The sequence below is a fragment of the Chenopodium album genome, chromosome 26 (assembly GCF_948465745.1).
Source record: "Chenopodium album chromosome 26, dcCheAlbu1.1, whole genome shotgun sequence".
Taxonomy (NCBI): domain Eukaryota; kingdom Viridiplantae; phylum Streptophyta; class Magnoliopsida; order Caryophyllales; family Amaranthaceae; genus Chenopodium; species Chenopodium album.
The window spans coordinates 33231893-33251971 of record NC_137859.1 but is presented as its reverse complement, the minus strand read 5'-3'; the positions used below and the strand labels follow the sequence as shown (position 1 = coordinate 33251971).

Genomic DNA, 20079 nt, shown 5'->3' with positions numbered 1-20079 from the left:
AGGAAAAAAAGAGGATGATTTAGGCATATAACTCCTGATGTTAAAATCGTAATTAAGCAAATAAGAGGACTGCTATGTGTTGAGTATTTATGCAAAAAAAGGGTGAGAATCAAAACTAATGGCTAGTTTCCTAAATTTCAAAATAGTCGTTGTACCTAAAAATTAGTGGTATTTTGTGTAATTATTTAACAAAGTTAGGGCATTTGGTGAATTAAATTTTATTGCTATATAACGAACCTTTAACGTCAGGGTATTTTGAGGTCACAGTATGAATTATAACATACGTCAGTGGTATTTGGTGAAGTTTGAAAAACTTGAGCGTATTTGGTGAATTTTGCAAAAGGTCAAGGGCATTTGGTGAAAAAACCGTAAAAAAAACATAAACATAAATTAATAAAATTATTTAAATATTATATCATTTTAAAAGTTGTTACAAAAATACATTGATTTTTATTTTGTTAACAAAAATAAATTAAAAATATTATGGGCGGCCCGATGCTCGGTACGGCACGACACGCCAGACACGTGGACCGTGCAGTGGGCTAGGGTATATGCCAATTGGTGGCCCGCTACAGCACAACATGCCAAGATGTAGGCACGGCACGATATGAGCCATCACCAGGCACGGCCCGACACGGCACACTGCCCACCTCTAAGCGTGAATGAACGAGTATGGAGAAGCGACAACACCATAGAATGGCATGGGTTAATACCCTTAAAAGAGTCATACTAGTCTAAACGACTAAACTTGTAGTCTTGTACTTCCTTCGTTCTTTTTTTTTTTTTTTTGCCCTATTCGAGTTTTCACCATCTCTAACACGTACCAAAACGTATATTATATCTGTTCATAACTCATAAGCAGATTCCGTTCTTTTCTCCCGTTTCCATCTCTTCCCCTTCTCTTCAATCTCCTCATCCTTCGTCTTCAACCTCCGACGCTCTCTTAGCTATGGATTCCAATTCCGACTCCGACTCCGACTCCGACTTCGACATTGAATCCGACTTCAGTGACTCCATCTCAGCCAAAACCAAAAGCAGAGGGAAAAACAAAACCAACAAAGTAGAGAAAAACAAAACCAGCAAAAGAGAGAGAAAAACTAAAGCAACACCAGAACCTTCTTTCAATCACTCGACTACTACTCAAACTACTACTTCCGACGATAATTCGGAAATTAAAGTTTCGGTGTTTGATTATTCAATTGAGAATCATCTTAGGTTTATTGATTCAATCAACAAGCTTTGCGGTCGAGGCGAAAATTCTAGTTTCATTGATACTGAAATTGAACGCCTAGCATCAACAATCACTTTCCTCAGGTATTAATTTAATTATGTGTATGTATTATGATGTAATTGACTAATTTTGTGGTTAATTTGAGATTATTTTTGGATTTATTGGATAATTCTGTACTGTTAGTATATAGAATTTGACTGGAGGTTGAAAGATGGAGGATATTGTGTGCAATTATATAATGTGTGTAAGGTGTGTTAATTACTTGGCCGAGTGGCTAAGATTGGGGGTCTGTGTACGATAGGTGTTTATAAGAATGTGTGTTATATTGTATGCAATTATATAATGTGTGTGAATTACTGAATTACTTGGCCTAGTGGCTAAGACCGAGGGTCTGTGTATGATAGTTGTATGTGGATTTAACAAGTTTTTCGGCGACTAGGCTGTAAATTATAGAGCTTTGAGAATCGAAACAGATAGAATTTGACATCTTTGTGTACAGGATTATGTGTTTACGATGCGAAAACTCCAAAAGATGGGGTGTATATAATGAACTTTTATTGAACACAATGAGTCGCACCTTGAATTGTTCTTTGTAATCTTTATGCTTCGAGTTAGAGTCCGGTATATGGATATTGAGTAGGTGAGATGTGATTGAGTAATTGCCTTATTAGTCGATGCACATTTTCTAGTTATTTCCTCCTCTTTACCGCGTTCCTGTTTTACGAAACCTTATATGTGTGCGTGCAGTGAATGGAGGTATTTTAATTACAAACCAAAAACTATTCGGTTTGATTCTGAAGTAGGACATCACCATGGCGATAAAGCTTGTAATGAGATAACTTTATCTCAATTCTCAGCTGCTATGGTGCCAAAGTGTGATACGGAGGTAATCCTTGCTCGCATAATACTTTGATACTGCATTGTCACAATGACTTCCTGATGTTGTATTTAATTATTTATCTTTTGCGTTTCAGGCGGAGAAAGTCCCTGGTGCTGTGTTGTCTACTAATTCCAGGTTTGCTATATATAATAGTCATGTATTGTTGTAATTTGTCTGTCCCAAATCCCAATATAACTTCCTCATTGACCCTAAATGAAAGAGTGAGACCACATGCTTTTGTACCTTTGTGGACCCACTGAAGACAATTTCTATCTGGGTTGTTATAGAACTTTGCGTGAATGGCATAATACAGTTTCAAGTCTTCAACTTTCTATAGAATTATGAAGTATTTTTTTTCTTAATGGATAAACAATTGGGCCAGTATGTTTTTTAGTGCAGTTCTATGGATTAAAATTTTGTTATATGCTAACTAGTAGAAGTATATAGGAATTACACGAAGATCTTATGGACATCAACCACAGAAAAAAATTGTAATACTAGTGCTGTTTATTTGATCATATGTAAAATATATTTTTTAAAGATATCTCAAGTCTATATCATAGTCTTCTTACTTACAGGCTTACTGCTTAACAATTGCTAGTTGTTTGGTTTTAAAAGGCATGAACTGCACTATGGTGATAGGGTTCTTAGAGTTAGATATGAGGTGAAGGGTAAGACAAAGCAAGGTGTACATTTTCTTATGATGATTATACTGTCCTTTATGAAAAAAATTTACCCTGAATCATCATTATGTAACTCAGTTATAAAATTCGTTTTCCATAGTGACGTGTTATTTATATTTTATAACATTGAAGATTTGGACATTAAACTTATATTTATCAGACTTGAAGCTACTACAATTTAGGAGGCATGAGCTTTAGCACGCCTCAAACATGGATCACTATAGTTGCCTAGTCTAATCTAAAGCAATAAAAGCAATACTGTTGTGTCTTTGGTGCCTTTGCATGCCTTAGATCCTTCATGTACATATTCATACTTTGTTGCATTTTAATATGCAATAGTTGTCCCTAAATTTGACCTTGTTGCAGGAAAGACTTTGTATTATATGTTGGTGGACTAGTTTGGTCATTGGATTGGTGTCCTAGGACTGATCAAGGAATAGAATCTGGTGTAAAATGTGAGGTAATGGATGGTTCCTCCTATTTACGATTACTCTCTTGGTTTATATTGATGTGTAGGAAGCAAGCATGTTATGGTCTTAGTACTAATACTTATAGGTTTTTGCTTTGTTTATATTCTCCACGTCTTATTTCATCCTTTTTGCCTGACAATTATATATGCAATTCTAGTTTTATGATCATAGTATGTTGCCAATGAGGAATCGTTGTGGCTGTTATACTATATCAAGAATGATTTGGAGTTGGCTAACATGAATCGTCATAAGAAACTGACCTTGAAAATTGAAACAAGAAAAGTAAAGAGATAAGTCAAAGAAGATAAATTATAAAAGTGGGAAACCGAAAGTGGGGAAACAGACAAGAGAAACATATGAAGCAAGAAATGAGGGCAGTGTAGAGTGGAACTCAAGAAATGAGGATACTTAATAAAATTTGAGGAAATCTTATGAAAGAGGGCTAAGAGGAGGTGTAAAGAATAGGTTAAAAAAGGGAAAACAAATGTGAAGAAAACAAATGAAAAGGGTGGAGAAAACTATTACTATGCTTAATTCAGTCACGTCTTTTCACAAATGTGAAGAAAACAATTGAAAAGGTTTGAGAATACTAGTGCTCTGCTTATTCAGTCACGTCTTTTCTGCTCCAATGCTTGAAACTAAACTACTAATTTTATGGCATATTTCTTTCAATAAAACTCAAAAAAGTGAGGGTGGAGCACTACAAAGTTGAAAAGATTTTCAATCACCATGCCATGCTTTTTCATGACTTTAGGAGTCTCAAGTCCCATAAGTTGAGTAGAATGTTATTCTCAATATCTCATTCTTATACAGGGCTCATTTTCTGTTTGTTGTCTTGTCTCTCAGTTTATTGCTGTTGCTGCCCATCCTCCTGATTCAACATATCACAAGCTAGGAGATCCTCTTAATGGACGAGGGATGATTCAGATTTGGTGTCTGTTAAACTCTATAGAAAAGGAAGCTATGCAAGCTCCTGTAGGGAGCACAAAACGGAAATATCAAACGAATAAAGCTGCAAAGAAGGGAGAGAGTAATGTCAGTAAACCTGTAAGGCCTAGAGGAAGACCTAGAAAGAATCCAATAGAGAAACCTGCCACTGATCCTGAAATTCAGATAAGTAAAGATCTTGTTGTGCAGCTTCCAGAAAATACCATGCTGAGCACTCACTCCTCCCAGGACATATCAACTCCCATTAGTCAATCAAAAGAAAAACATCAAAATATTGTGGTTTCAAAGGAAGAAAATAAACAAAAGAAACCCAGAGGAAAAGCTAGAAAAAATCCAATAAGTAGTTCTTCAATTGAAGATTCTGAAGGCCAGTTCATTCCAGCTCTTGCTGTTCAGCTTCCGGATTCTTTAAATGTGCTTCCTGTGGATGAATATATAGTCAATGACCCTTCTGCAAAGAAAGTAAAGAAAAGAAAAAGGAAAGATGTTCATAATGAAAATATTGCAACAAATGAAAATGCTGGAATTTCCAATTCTGAAGGGCTGTCTTTTCAAGTTCTTGCCACTGAAATTCCAGAAAGTATGAAGAATATTTCCCCAACTGAAAATAGTTATTTGAATACTTCAGGGCCTCTTGAAGAAACTGGTAAAAGGCGTACCAGTAAAAGAGTACTTGGAACTGATCTGGATTGCACTCTTGCAGTGTTGAGGAGAAGGTCTAGAAACAAGTCAAAAACATCTAATAATCTAGATCATGACAACATTGGGTCGCCAACAAAAAATTTGGGCGAAGGACCTTCTCTAGCAAGTATAGAAGAAAATCTCTTACAAAAAGACAATATGGTATCGAAAGAACATGTCGTGGGTGACAGTTGTCTTGGTTCTGGTGACAGTCATGTCCTAAAGGATGATGTTCTTCCTAGAGTTGTCTTGTGTCTGGGTCATGATGGAAAAGTTGCATGGGATGTGAAATGGCGGCCCCCCAACGTTGATGAGTCTGTTAACGAGCATAGGATGGGCTATCTTGCTGTTGTTCTTGGGAATGGATCTGTGGAAGTGTAAGTATCTCATATCTCCTTCTCATCTGCTTACACAGTTTAGTGATGTCTTTGAGATTCTTCAATTTCTAACTAGCATTTGGAAATCAGGCTATTTTCTCAAATCTTTAATATTATCTCCCCTGCCCTTCTTTTGTTTGGTTTGCACAAATGTTAAGACATGCAGTATCACGGTGCAACTTTTTTGAGTTTTGGTGATCGTAATGGGTGATCCTGGTCCCTTCTTCCCTATCGGTGGCAAGGGTTTAAGCCATGTTCTAGATCCGCAACTTTGAACATGGCTAGTGAGCATAGGCAAGAAAAAAGTAGTTGCCCCTCAGCAGAATTTAATTTTACATGTGTCAATTTTGAATACATCAAGACAACGCATTGAAGATAGGGCTGTCAAACGTGTCGTGTTGTGTTCGTGTTCGTGTCAATATTAAACGGGTTGAAAAACCTAACCTATTTATTAAACAGGTTGAAAACCCTTGACCCAAACCTAACCCATTTATTAAACGGGTTGAAAACCCTTGACCCAAACCTAACCCGTTTATTAAACGGGTTATCCGGGTAACCTTTTAACCCACATAATATATAATAAACTGATTAATATTCAACATATAATTAAAAAGACATACATCATTAACGATACTACAAGAGCTTATAGTTATTGATTTTGACAGAAGATACTACAAGAATATAAGCTTGTGGTTTTAGCAATCCAACCAATACGTAAGAGTTATCCCAAATCCCAACATTCAAAATGACCAAGTGACAACTTCTATAATCTGCATTAGTACTTGATTTCATGGATTACATATATGATTAAGTTTGTTTAACTATTCTTGCTGCTCAACTGAGTACGGGTAAGCCTATCTAGAATCCTCAAAAGTGGAATAGGGAAATGTAAAAAAGTTAAATATTAAACCGCCAAACAATTATCAAAATTTAAAAATAGCGCCAATGCTTTGTACAAAACCAGTATAGTAGAAGTTAGAATAAAAAAATTCAGCTATCTTTTACTACTTAATAATCGGGTTAAGCATGTCGGGTTCGTGTTAACGAGTTGTTGTTGAACCCATTTACATAATCGGGTTATGTGTGTCGGTTTCGGGTTGAAAATTTCAACCCAAACCTAACCAGTTTAATTACATGTCGGGTTCATGTCGACCCAATTATTTAAACGGGTCGAGAATTCTTGACCCAAACCCACTTATTTCATGTCGGGTTGTCGTGTCGTGTTAGCTTTTGACAGCCCTAATTAAAGAGCTGTGTGTTCAATGAACAATAGGCCTAATGAGAAGTTTTGATCCTCACCGACTACACTCCTTACTAAAATTGAATGTGGTTTAAAGGCTTATAATTGATGTGGCACATGATTCTTTAACAAAGTAAAAAGCTTGATATGACTATGTCGGTATGTCCAGTGGTTGATGTGTTGAAAATGCCCAATAAGAATGGTTTGGTAGCTTGCAAAACTAAAAAAATAATGTTTTTTTCTTACCACGTCAATTCCTCTGGAGGTTTGATACAATTGAATCTTATCACTTCAGTCAGTGTGCCAGCTAAGAACTATTGTAATTGTTTGACAGCCAGCCAACTTGAATTATAGAAAAGATTTAGACTAAACTAAATGAATAGTGAAAATTGACCTCCTGTTGATTTGAGAAAGTAGTAGTTGTTCTATTGTTGTTCTCTTCCAAAAAAAATAAAAAAACGGTAGGGTGGATATGGATCCATAAGTAAAGCTTTACTTATGCTGGAGTACATAACTCTAGTCTGGAGTTGTTGAGCTGCAAAAGTTTCTTCAATTAGAATTTACTGCTTCATATATTATTTTGATCGGTGGATTTCAGTAATTAATGAGTTGAGTGAGGCCAAATCCCTGCTTGTGATATCTGTGTTAGATTCTGTTTAGTTCATGTCACATTCTCTTATCATGAACTGCATTCTATAAACCTTGTCTTAAGTGTCTACCTTACCAAACACATAGTAATGTCTTCTCTATGTTGTTGTGTTAATATGACACCGCAGTATTGAATAATCAACTCGGTTTTACACTAATTTTTACGTATTATGCTTCTTGAACCTGATGTCGTGTTGTAACATTCTCCTTTTTCATAACTTCTAAAGCTGCTTACTTCAGCACAGTCTTCTTTTAGTTACATCTCTTACATCATTTGCAGGTGGGAAATTCCTTCTCCTCAAGTAATTAATCGTATTTATGCATCTCGACATGCAAAAGGCACAGATCCTCGAGATCCTCGTTTTGCTAAACTGAAGCCAGTATTTCGATGCTCAGTATTGAAGTATGGTGATAGACAGAGGTAAACTACACGTGATGTTTGTGTGTGTGTGTGTGTGTGTGTGTAACCGCTAAGAAATTTTATATGGATGGTGAGATTTTTTACTTTATAAATTTTCTTATGTACATTTTAGCCTTTGATGATCTTCAAAGTGTATAATGTCGAATGTCTCTTGAGATCTATGCTTTGAGAGGCATGACAGCTTTTTATGTTAATGTTATGATCTACAACAGTATTGAATGAATAACGATTTTATTGTCTTGTGTTTGTTTTGCTACACAGCTGGAGAACGAAATGCTCTTTACTTTTATGAATGTTTAAGATCTTAGAAATGCTTTTGGACGCTAATGATCAAAGGTTCATGATTTGTGTTTCCATGTGTAGCTAACTGAACCTCCATTTTCCAAAAATGTATGAATTAAAAAAAGTGATGCAAACCAGTTTATGTGACCTATTCTGATTTTATTACATCATTTATATTGTATGAAGTATCAATTATACTTTTTGGGTAGGTGGATAGAGAAAGTCTGTGACTTAATCCGGCAGCATCATATCATTCATGCATAGACCCAACATGTACCGTAGCTATGAGGGGGCAAAGGTGATTGTGTCATGATCTGTATTAGATATAACTTTCTATATTCTGTAAATTAGGACATCTGTATTCTGTAGACTGTTAACAAGTTTGGTAGTTATTGTTGTAGATAGATGATGTTTTTGCTATACATATTGCTGGACATTTATTAGTCATCATTATTTAAGATATACAACTTTTTGAGTGTATTTGGTCTCATGTACATGGCTTTTTTTGGCAACTTGTGTTTAATTTTTGTCAAATTTGCAGTATGCCTCTGACTGTGGAATGGTCGGCTTCCCCTCCACACGATATTTTATTGGCTGGATGTCATGATGGAGTGGTAGGAATTCAGGCAATTTTGTGTTACATGTCATGACTAGGCATTTACCTCATTATAAACTCTCTATTTACTCTCTCAAGTGCCCCCTTAAATTTTGTAATTGGTGGCGCTGAATTGGTTGAGTATGATATTTAGCTATCCTGCAAGTATCTCCTAAAGGAATAAATGATTAATGCATCTCCCCTCCCCCCACCCCTTTTTCTTTATTTTTTTTAGGGTTAAAAAAAATAAAATAAAATTGGGTACTCTTATTATTGATGCTTCTAATTCTAATTCTTTTTGCAGGTTGCTTTGTGGAAGTTTACGGTAGATGTTCAATCTGAAGGTACAGTTACTATAAGTGATTGACCTAGGCTCCTCTCATCATTTCCTTTCCCTCGTTAATTTCACAAATGAAAATATAATTATTTTTCTAATTTGCAATTTAAGTTTGCCGCAATAGGGCCAAGTTAGCTAGGGGATTGAGCTAATGTTTAATCAGTTTCACCTTCCTGTTTTCATTGTAACACTGCTTTTCTCTACAGATGCCAGACCTCTGTTGTGCTTTAGTGCAGAGACAAGTCCTATTAGAGCCCTTAATTGGGCCCCGTTTGAAGGGTAAGTGTATTCGATTGATATATATATATATATTTTTTTCCTTCCTAGTTGAAGCAGGATAAATTTTGTAGTCTTGTAGAGATGGGCAGTGATTACTCTAATTGAGACAAAAGCTGAATCACTGATATTGATGAGCAATAACAGAAACGTTGTTTCCATGACACACTTGATCAGAATTTAACATATAACTTCGCAATATATAAGAAGCATTCTGGTTTAATGAAACAATTTTTTTAAAAATTTATTTTCTTTTTGTTATTGTGTGTCGTGAATTTTGTCTGTTGCTTATTTATAAATTTATTTATTTTTTATATTAACTTCATTTTTATCTTCACTTTCATTTTAAGTGACCCAGAGAGCTCAAATATTATTGTCACTGCTGGGCATGGAGGGCTGAAGTTCTGGGATTTGCGGTAATGTAGCAACTTCAAACTTATAAAGCTCTTCATTTTGCAATAACAGTAGAAAGAAATTTTGTGATAGCTTGTATGTTCCACCTTATTGTGGGTCTAAAGTGCACCTTCCTAATTCAGTACTCACATCCCTCCAAATAGGGGAAAAAAATAGAAGAGATATTGTGTCTAAAATTTTCCCTTGGGGTCATTGTTTAATTCTGGGCTTTGGCTTCTCAAGTTCTCATATCTGCAACTAATTAACCCGTGAGTACTTCTATCTACCTGCAGTGATCCGTTCCGGCCTTTGTGGGATGCAAATCCTTCACAACGTTTCATATATGGTCTTGATTGGGTGCCTGATCCAAGGTATGATAAAATTCTTCTACTAGATTTTGATGGAATATTTTTGTACATCAATTATAAACTTATTATTACTGCACTTGTTTTGTTAATATTTTCTTTATGAGAAAATATTTACCTACTTTGTCCTATTAAGTAATATATGTGGGTCTGTCGAAACTGATCTTTGTATTGTTTTGGACTAGCAAGGGGATTGAGTAAATCTGGTCACCCGAAACCCTTTCTTGTGGCATGTTCGACTCATGATTGTTGATATGTTACTTCTAGTACTTTCTTACCCTGATTTCTTGAAACATTGAAAAAGGGTGTACTACCACCCAGCATATCTCCACACTAGTGCACATAGGCTGGGGTTCGGTATACTTGTAAACATGCAGGAATATTTTTTCATAACAAATGGTATAGTACTCCATCCTTTACATATAATGTTTGCAACTTTACATAAACATTATTTACAGAATGTTGCCCCTTCCCTTCATCTTTTGATTAAAGTGTATTGTGTGAGATGGACTCACAAATGAATTGGGAAGAGGCTCACCTCACACATCTGCCAAACTTACTCTTGCGTCCGTCTGTTTCCCATATGAACCTATTCTTCCTTTGTTACTATGGAGAACGAACTAACCCAACAAAACTTTCCAAAATCAATTCTTACAACTTCCTGATTCTGGTAAAATAATATTCAAATCTTTTCTATAATTCTCAAAGATTCAGACCGTCCCCTACTCCTCTCTCCTCGACGCTCATGACTGCAGCCAAAGAAGTCATCAATTGACGAAAAAGGAGACCAACAGTTCGTTGCCAGTGATGTCCTCCAAACCCAACTATCTTTTGTCTAGAATCAATCAAACATATCGTGGTTTGGTTTGTATGGGGCTTTATCAATTACAAGTGAGGTTATAATGTTCGAAATCAAAAGGGTATTGGGTTTCTCTTCATCATAAAAATTTGGAAACATTAAAGCAACCTATTATACTTTGTTCATGTTTTCTGGTGAGACTACTAATGCTGCTGTTTATGAATTGGTAGAGTTTTGGGTTATTGTGAGTTTGTGACTTTCTGGGTTAGGCTTTTGTCTCTGATTATGTGTGCAGAGGGGGTGATGTATCAAATATGAACTTTTTGTCTCAGATTTTATGTAAATTTTGATTTTTGAATTTCTTTTGTTTCTATATTTAAGTCTGATCTTTTGGTTTTTTTTTTTTTTTTCTTTTTTCTTTTTTTTTCTTCTTCTTCCTTCTCTCCAGCTTTTAAAGCTATGTCTCAGGTATAAGATTTATTTATATATTTTTATTTATTTATTTATTTATTTATTTATTTATAATCTAAGACTTTTAAGGCTTGTGTCTCAAGTTTTAAGTTTCAAAATTTGGATGTTTTGTCTTAGATTTTGGGTTTTGAATCTTAGTTTTTAGGCTATTGGATATAGGATTATGAGTATCAGCTTTTTGGGTTTATGAGATTATGACTCAGATTTTGAGGTTTAAGTATGAGATCTTGGGGGTTTATGTCTCATATTATAGATGGTTTGCGTAAGATATAACATCTCAAAATTTGGAAGTTACATCTCAGATATTAGATGGGTTGTCTAAAATTTTAGAGGTTACGCCTCAGATTTTGAGGTTTATGTCTCAGATTTTAGTCCGACACCTATTTTTTGGCGTGATGCTTCTCAGTTCTCACACAATGCCATTTCTATTTTCTATGTTCCTAGTTTCCTTTACTTAGGATGTTTCAAAAATTTTGTTCCATTTAGAATCTTTCCTTTTAAGATCTGCATTTTCCCAATTCCGATTTTTTGCTCCTTCTTCCACTAACGTCATCCACCCACTTTCTTTATTCATTGTCTACCCTTAAGTTATATTAAGTTTTGGGAACCCTAGGTCTCAATTTTAGCTTTGACAACTGTATTGTTAACCTGTGCACCTGCACTAGTGACCTGCTAACTTTTACAATACAACTGTACAAAAATGAAGAGGTTAGGAGGATGTCGTTCATATGTTTTGATGGCGTTTATAATTCCTAATGGTGCCTAATCTGTTGGTGAGATGGAAAGATAGCTTGCCTGCAGTCCCTGATTTCTACGTAATTGCAAATCGTCATGGCTTCCTGTAGTTCATGGAGAATTGCAAGTACTTCAGTTTGAATTGCCAAAGTTGCCAACACCTTGTGCCTACTTTTGAACTCTGGCCCTTGTCTTGACATGATCACCCAGCCAATAACAGCTTGCCAGTCAGTGACCTGCTTTTCCTTGTTCCCGTACACCTGAATCATCACTGTGAGTTGTCTTCTTTGAATCGTCTCTGCCAACAATCTTGGATTACATTTTATGATTTCTATTCCATGTTGGGGCTAGAGCTATTTACTTGACCCTGGCCCAGCCAGAAACACCCTATTAGGCCTGATGTCACATGCTCTTATCTGCCTTAGACCAAAGCCCGGCCCTGCCTGTGATCTGCTAGTAAGCTCTATTTATTCTGTAGCATATGGGAAGCTCAGGGTTTTCCTTAAAATTGCTTCTTAATGTTTCGATTGAAGGGGATGCTTGCTCATCTTTAAGAATTATCTGACACAAGAACATTCCAACTCTAAACAGTGATCGAGTAGAACAAGGATGTTCCTTAACTTAAGAGTTGTTCTGTAACGATTTTGAGCTTGTTCAGCAGAATGTCTTTCTGTTACGTGTGATTAAAATGACTTGTTATGACGATATGGACCATATTTTTACTAGATCAGCCAAGGTAATTTGTATATTTGCTTAGTGTACACTGTGTACTACATAGTTGGATTTATATTTAAGGTACTTTTATACTCATACTTCTTCCAATCTTTTTTGCAACGTTGAGAGTTTCACGCTTGCCAATGCACATTTTACACCATTTATATAACTAATTATCTTTAACTTAAAATTCTAAAAAGTTGATATTTTGGAAGTTTATAATGAGACTTATCTAAAAAGATCTCACATGAGCTATATTTTTCTTAATATATAAATCACAAAACACGGTTAAAAGAGTATGTGTGAATAGTGTGTTATTACAAACGTAGCAATTAAAAAAGAACGGAGCAAGTATGTCTTTGTTGTCATTATCTTTGTTGTATACAAAAGAATGAGATGGTTTTTAAAAGTCTATAACTATTGAACAAAACTCGTGAATTACAATGATTCAATTTGTCAATTCACACCATCAATGGTTGCAAACTTGTAAGGCTCGTCATAACACTGGTGAAATGCTTGAAAGTTGAACGTCTGCATCTTTAGGATTTTTCTTCTGATCTATAATCCGGTCCTGATTATTGTGGCTTAAATTTAAGCGAATAATCATGCCAATATAATCCAGACACTTCTCAGTTGGTGGAGTTGCATTGCTCTATTTTTCTCTTAAGTGTGTTTGGATAGATCGGGAAGGAAAAGAAGGGGAGAGAGGGGAAGGGGTGGGAAGGGAAGGGGAGGGAAGAATTATGAGTTTTCCTTCCAATCTCTTCATTGTTGGAGAGATCAATTTCTTAGAATTTAATCCCTCCATTTCTCTCCCCTCCAATTTCTTTCGTCATTTTTTATCCAAATGAAAGATGATCTATCCCTACATTTCCCTCCCTTGCCTTTCTCTTCATTTCCTTCAATCCAAACAAAGTGTTGATATTTGATGTATTCTATATCTTGGTCGTATAGAGTATTGGTCAATCATTGATATTATTGTGTTTTTTTTTTTCCTGCTCTATTTACATGAATATTTAATTTTTTTTTCCCTGTCAAGATGTGTACTTGTATCCTATGATGATGGAACACTACGGATGCTTAGTATATCACGAGCTGCATATGATGTTCCTGTTACTGGACAGCCTTTTAGTGGAACACAGCAACAAGGATTGCACAGTTATTATTGCTCATCATTTGCCGTTTGGAACATTCATGTGTCACGACTAACAGGTGATTTGGTATTTTATATGGCATGTTTTTAATTTCATCATAACTAGATCTTTTGAACTCATCTTATTCACCTCAGACTTTTTAATCTATATAGCTTTGGGTTGATGGATATTTGCTTAATATTTGTCTTTAAAGATCTCCCGATGCTCCTAACATTCTGAGTTAAGCAATCTCTATATGTTTTCTTATTATATAAAATATTTTGTTAAAGTTATTGTTTTCTTAAATGGTGTATATAGATCCCCTGACCACTTCCAGGTAAAAAAAATGTCAATCAAAAAGATTTCTCCTACTAGTATATTTTCATCAGAGTTAACACATGCAGTACATGATTTTTACTTCCTGTTTTTTCCTAAATTTCCTTTTTCCCTTTATTTGAGTGTGTTACATTCTCTTCTTCTGTTTTGAGGCCCAAGGAGTGGGAGGAGAGAAAGGGACTTGGGCCTCTAAGGCTTGGCTGGAGGACTCATAACGGGTGAGGTCATTTATCCTGCCTATCTGAAAGACTGAAAGGAATAAGAGGGACATCTTCCATTATAACATTTATTTTGTATATTATATTAGAAAAAATATGTGGTTAAAATGAATAGTGTAAAAGTCAAACTATTGCATTATAAGGAACCAGAGGAGGTATTAAGTAAAGCCAATGCTTAGGATGGTGATATCCAAATTAATTTTACATGATCATTGAAAAAAGTCACCATAGAAGCCTAGATCCTTTCAAAGTTCATTTATGAAATCAGTATAACCGTATAAAAATTCAAACTAATTGATCTAAATGTCACAATATACTACAAATTGTAAACAGATACAGTTGGAATATTTGCTTCAAATTGTTAGCAGTTTGTTAACTTCTAATGTATAGGAATATGCTCTACTAAGTATTAGTTTGTGTTAGTGGAGTCAGAATAGTAGTTAGTTTAGTGGGTTAATGTTAGCATGATCAATGATCATGAGATTATGTTCCTTACTTAGCTTAGTTATTTTGCACTCTATATATATATATATATATATATATATATGTTGTTATGTAGTATATTTTTCAATGGATTGAAAACAACTTTTATTATTCTTTCCCTTCTCTCATCTCTATTTATTATTTCAACATGGTATCAGATTCACGATATGGGACCCTAAATGGCCAAAAGTTCACTGGGCCAAGAGTAGGTCCATGTGAGGGGGAGTGAAGAAGCACTCTAGCCCGAAAACTTTCATGAGACGAAGTTAAAAAAAGGACCTTACATGTGAGGTGGAGTGTTGAAGAATAGACCTCCCAAGTGTCACCACATGTAAGTGTCCCACATTGGTTGAAGAAAAGAGGGTTAATCATTTTATAAGGCTAAGGGGCTATTCCTCCTATTGTCATATGGTTTTGGGATGGAATCTCCTTGGACTTATGAAGTGGAATCTCTCTCTTGATTTGCGCCCATACCCGTATTTGACATGGTATCGGAGCCGAAAAGAAAAGGGAAAGAGAGAGAGAGAGAGAGGCAATGCAGCTTGATTTCATTGTTTATTAGAAATATCTATGTATTTCAAGTGAAATTATTTTGTGAGTTTTTTTTTTTTTTTTTTTTTTTTTTTTTTTTTTTTTTTTTTTTATTTATTTATTTGTGTGTGTGTGTGTGTGTTTGTTTAACCATGGAAGTAATGGTTAGTTTGGTTTGTTGATGGGTTCCCTTTTAGCCCATAAAATTGGATTTAATAATCTTGTGAAAAAGAGGACGAAAAATTGTTTAAGGTAGAGATAGCATAATCTTTACGAGTGTGGAAGTTATAATCAACGCAGAGACGATTTCCAAAATAATACCAAAGACTTTTGGTACGATACAAGGTAACATGGTCAATTGGAGGACAATGTCAAAGAGAGTTAATGGAGAGGTGTGCTCCATTGAATGTAAGTTGGTGAAAAATTCATCAAGAAGATCGAGTAATTGATGAGAAGTGCATTAATAAAAAAATGTCGATGTTTGGTTGTGCGGAGAGAAGTGCTTCGAGAATGTCATGTTGGTGATAATGTGCACCATCAAAATTGTGTGGGTGATGAGATGTGCATCACAAAATGCTATAAAAGCAAAAGTAAATGTCGTCGAGGTCAAGCGCGAAGATCAAATAGTCATTGTAATCCAATTTCAAGCAAGGGGGTGTGTTGGAATATTTGCTTCAAATTATTACCGGTTAGTTAACTCCTAATGTATAGGGATATGCTCTACTAAGTATTAGTTTGTGTTAGTGGAGTTGAAATAGTAGTGGGTTAGTTTAGTGGGTTGATTTTAGCATGATCAATGATCATGTGATCATGTTTCTTACTTAGCTTAGTTATTTTGCACTATATATATATTGTTATGTAGTATATTTTTCAATTTATTGAATACAACTTATATTTATTCTTCCCCTCTCTCATCTCTATTTATTTCAACAGATACAAGGACCAGGTGAACTTGTACACAATTATATTTACAACACTTACAATTCTTTTCTAGAGATCAACATATTACTTTCCACAAAAGCCTTATCCATCTAACCCGGTGACACCCGCACAAGTAACTTGCTTTACCATGTCCACCCTTCTCCCTTTTTCCTTCCCTAGGAGTCATGAAAAGCAAAAGAAAAGATATCAGTCAAATGAGAGATATTTATGGTCAAAGTTGTGCTTTGACAAGTGTACCAGTTAAATTGTTGCAATTTTAAGGAAATGAGGAACTATAAGAACCTTCAAAGGCTCTCTATGATAGTTGTTTAAGCATTTGAGGTTGGTGGGATGGAGGAGAGGTATATTATCTTAAAACATAATTTGGAAAAAAAATGACATACTTCCTCCGTTAGAAATTAGATGACATACTATGTTTTGTGATTTCGTGTTGAGTAAAAGTATAGTCATGTTGGGTCTTGTTAGGTTCGTTTTAACATCTATTTTTTTAAAATATTAAATGTTTATAATTTTTGCTAATATGTAATCAAGGATATTTGCATTAGATTATTAGAAAGTCTGCATTATCAAACGTACCTAAATGAAATGTGTCATCCAATATGAAGCTTAGGGAGTACAAGATTACAGGGAAGACATACTTGGCAAAAACTTGTATATAAATGTAGTAAAATTTGAAATTTTATTGAAAAAAATTGATAAATGAGAGAGGAGTTAACTAGCTAGTCATAACTCATAAGCACTTGGCTCATTTTTCCCAATTTAAATATTCTATATCCTGATATATTGATGTTTATGCAGCTATCCTTCTTTGATATTGACATTATTTTCTTTTCTTTTCTTTTTTTTTTTCTTTTTTTTTTTTTTGAAATAATATTGACATTATTTTTTTTATGTAGGGATGGTTGCATATTGCTGTGCAGATGGAACTGTACTCTATTTTCAGGTCAGATGCACCTTCAATTCCCATTAACTTCATTCTTGCTGTTTTCTGTTCTTTTGATGGTTACTTTAGATTATTATGTATTGTTTCTTGATTGGAAACATGATTTAGAATTTTGACTTCCCACCACAAGTTTTTCACTTTTATCTGCAGTTCTATGTTCCTCTGAGAAGAGTAAATACTTAGATAATCCAAACTTTCTGTTCAACTCACTGATTTGCTCCAATAATTTCTTCTAGTGTTATCTTGTTGTCTTTAGTCTTCACTACTATGTTTTGTGAAGTGTTTTCTACTGTGGATCTTTTGTAACCCTCCTCTCTACTAGTTTTGTCTTGTCGAATGCTGTTTACATCTATCTCCCCAGTACCCCTCTTCAAAAGTTCTTCTAAAGAAATGTTCTAGATGAATGGTACCTTCGCATCAATGTCAGAAGATGTAGTAAGTCTTCTTTTGTCCTAGACTCAATCATTAGAAGAGTATTTAATTGGGCATTAGTTGATGTAAGATAATTATGGTATTATTACTATTATATGTATGCCAAATTTTCTCTTAAATGTTTATACTTCTATTTCATTGTACTTGGATTCAATGAGTATCATCTAGCTCTGTATATCTTTAGGTTGTTATTCGATTCATGTATGAAGTCTTACTAATAGGATACATAATTGTTTGAATGGTTTAACCTGCTTGACTGAGACCTGCATCTTTGATGTTGGGATCTATGTAACAGATTTATGCATCGGACATCAATGCCATTTGACCTGCTATTTTTTATGTTTAAAGGAGCTTTATGAATTCATAGGCTATGGCTAATGTTGATTGCACATATATCAAATACTAAATTTTTGCTTGAGAGTTTAGAGGTACCCCCTCATTCATTGTTTGGTTTTGGTAACTTTGAATCACAAGACGCCATTTTTAGTAGTTCTTAGTCTTTTATTAATGCTAAAAAATGTAATAAAAATAAAATTCCATTTTGTTCTGTTGATAGGGGTGAAATTCCAGTTAATAGATTTTTGGGTCTGGGTGGAGTACCATTTCCAATTGCTCAGTGATTTACATTTTAGCCAGTCGTTAGAATTAGCTCTGATTTTAATTGTGTTTTATATGAATGATTACAGAATGGGGTTAATTGTTATATATGCATTGGATCTGCCTTTTCGCAAGAAAGAGAGGGGTTGTTTTTTTGTGAAAGGCATCATTACCTTTCAATAATGTCAAAGTTGACTCACCTGCTTAACAACATAGCCAGAACTTGTTAGATCTGGTTTGAGCTTGAGAAGAGTGATCTGATCAAGTGAATTGTTCTGTCTATCCATTATTTGAACTCAGAAGTTCCAGTTGGAGCTGCTCCTTTGAACTATAAGAATCTATGTAGGGTTGCTAAGGAACTCATCAGTTTTCTAGGCATTAGTGTTTGCTTAAGTTGTAGTGTCAGGGTCCTCCTAGCTCAACCAGTAGCTTGGCCTTGAAATGTTAGGCACTAGTGTAGAAGTGTTGAACAATTGAATTTTGTTTTCTTTCAAGGGCTCTTTTGTTTAGGGTAGGGAAGCTGCTTTTAAATTACTGTTTTTCTTTCGAAATTATATTAAAGAAGTTTTTCTGTTGTAACTAATCCTGATTGTTTTGGTGTTACCAGCTAACACATAAAGCAGTGGACAAAGATCCATTGAGAAATCGGGCCCCACATTTTATCTGCAGTTCATTTTCAAGTGAAGAATCAGTAGTCACTATGAACACTCAATTACCAAGTTCTCCACAGCCAATGAGAAAGTCAGCAACTGAATGGGCAAATACGCCTAGACCTGCTAGAACTGTTGCAACAGGTTTAAATCAGGCAAAAAGGACTAGAAAAGGGGCTGAAAAAGGCCAAAAACCAGATGATCAGGTTCTTGGTAAGCTTCATCTTGTTAATTTTCCTTGTATATGGGACTATTTTGTCATCTGCATTAATGCAACTTCCCACAATATTGCAGCATTGTGTTACGGTGATGATGCTGGAGGTGTAGACACAAATGAGGCTCAGACGAGTGTGAAAGGTGGAAAAGGAAAATCAATCAAATCAAAAAAAGCTAGTGATGATCAAGCACTGATATGTGTTGATAGAGATGGGGAGAATATTAATGGAAAACCAGAGCCCAAAGCAGAAGTTATTGCTAAAATCGAAGTTTTTCCTCCAAAGGCGGTCTCTATGAATAAAGTGAGATGGAACATGAATAAGGGAAGTGAGAAATGGTTGTGCTATGGAGGAGCAGCTGGAATAGTGCGGTGTCAGGAGATCGTTGCCCCTGAGTTTGATAAGAAACTTTTAAGGAGGTAAACTCCGAGGTTTAATTCCTGTTTGTAGAGTGGTAGGTTTGTATATAATTTGGGATACTAGTCTATGCAGATATTCTGCCATGCAGTATTGGGTCTCCACTTCTCTTATCTAACATAGAAAAAAAAATTTCCTCCCTAACTCATTTTAGGTAACTTTACACATGTTTGGTAAAACCGTTACATATAAGTTTAATTTAATCTACTCTTGACATTATATGGATTTGGTCATTTGCCTAATCAAACAATTTTGGTAAGAGTTTTTACTTTTTCTTTTTCTTTTAACTTTTGAACATTGTGTGTAGCTCACTTCTAAAGTTTTAACTTTTTTTTAAAAAAAACTTTTATTGCTGTTTTGTTTAACAAATCTACTGTCTTTCCTAAGATTGTTTCCAGTTTACCACAGTCTTTCTTAAAAAGTTGTTTTCGGTTATTTTGTTCGAAAAAGTGTTACTCCTTAGTTGATCAATATTGATTCACCTAAACCAATTAGTTGTTGGTGTAGTGGTGATTGAGACTGCACTTCGTAAGGAGGACCACATGTTTGATCCCTCACACTAACAATTGGGAGGAATTGGAACTTAAGCACCCAAAATCAAGCTCCAAATCTAGATTAGTCTAAAGGGTGAACCGG

General features: G+C 35.0%; 1 protein-coding gene across 1 annotated transcript; it reads left to right on the top strand.

Annotated features, from left to right (window-relative positions):
- The first annotated feature begins 784 nt into the window (after positions 1–784).
- On the top strand, positions 785–19745 carry LOC145617223 (uncharacterized). The gene is made up of 15 exons (XM_081671915.1): positions 785–1314; positions 1979–2117; positions 2206–2246; positions 3161–3254; positions 4111–5270; positions 7439–7579; positions 8403–8475; positions 8761–8800; positions 9000–9072; positions 9420–9485; positions 9756–9833; positions 13586–13758; positions 17086–17132; positions 18769–19024; positions 19106–19745. The coding sequence occupies exons 1-15, from the start codon at positions 950–952 to the stop codon at positions 19447–19449; spliced, it is 3090 nt and encodes a 1029-aa protein (XP_081528041.1). The 5' UTR covers positions 785–949; the 3' UTR covers positions 19450–19745.
- Positions 19746–20079: the final 334 nt, after the last annotated feature.

Coding starts and splice junctions, on each gene's coding strand:
- LOC145617223 (XM_081671915.1), top strand. CDS start 950: ATGGATTCCAATTCCGACTCCGACTCCGACTCCGACTTCGACATTGAA. Junction 2,118..2,205: donor TGCCAAAGTGTGATACGGAG/GTAATCCTTGCT, acceptor TTTGCGTTTCAG/GCGGAGAAAGTCCCTGGTGC. Junction 9,486..9,755: donor CTGAAGTTCTGGGATTTGCG/GTAATGTAGCAA, acceptor ATCTACCTGCAG/TGATCCGTTCCGGCCTTTGT.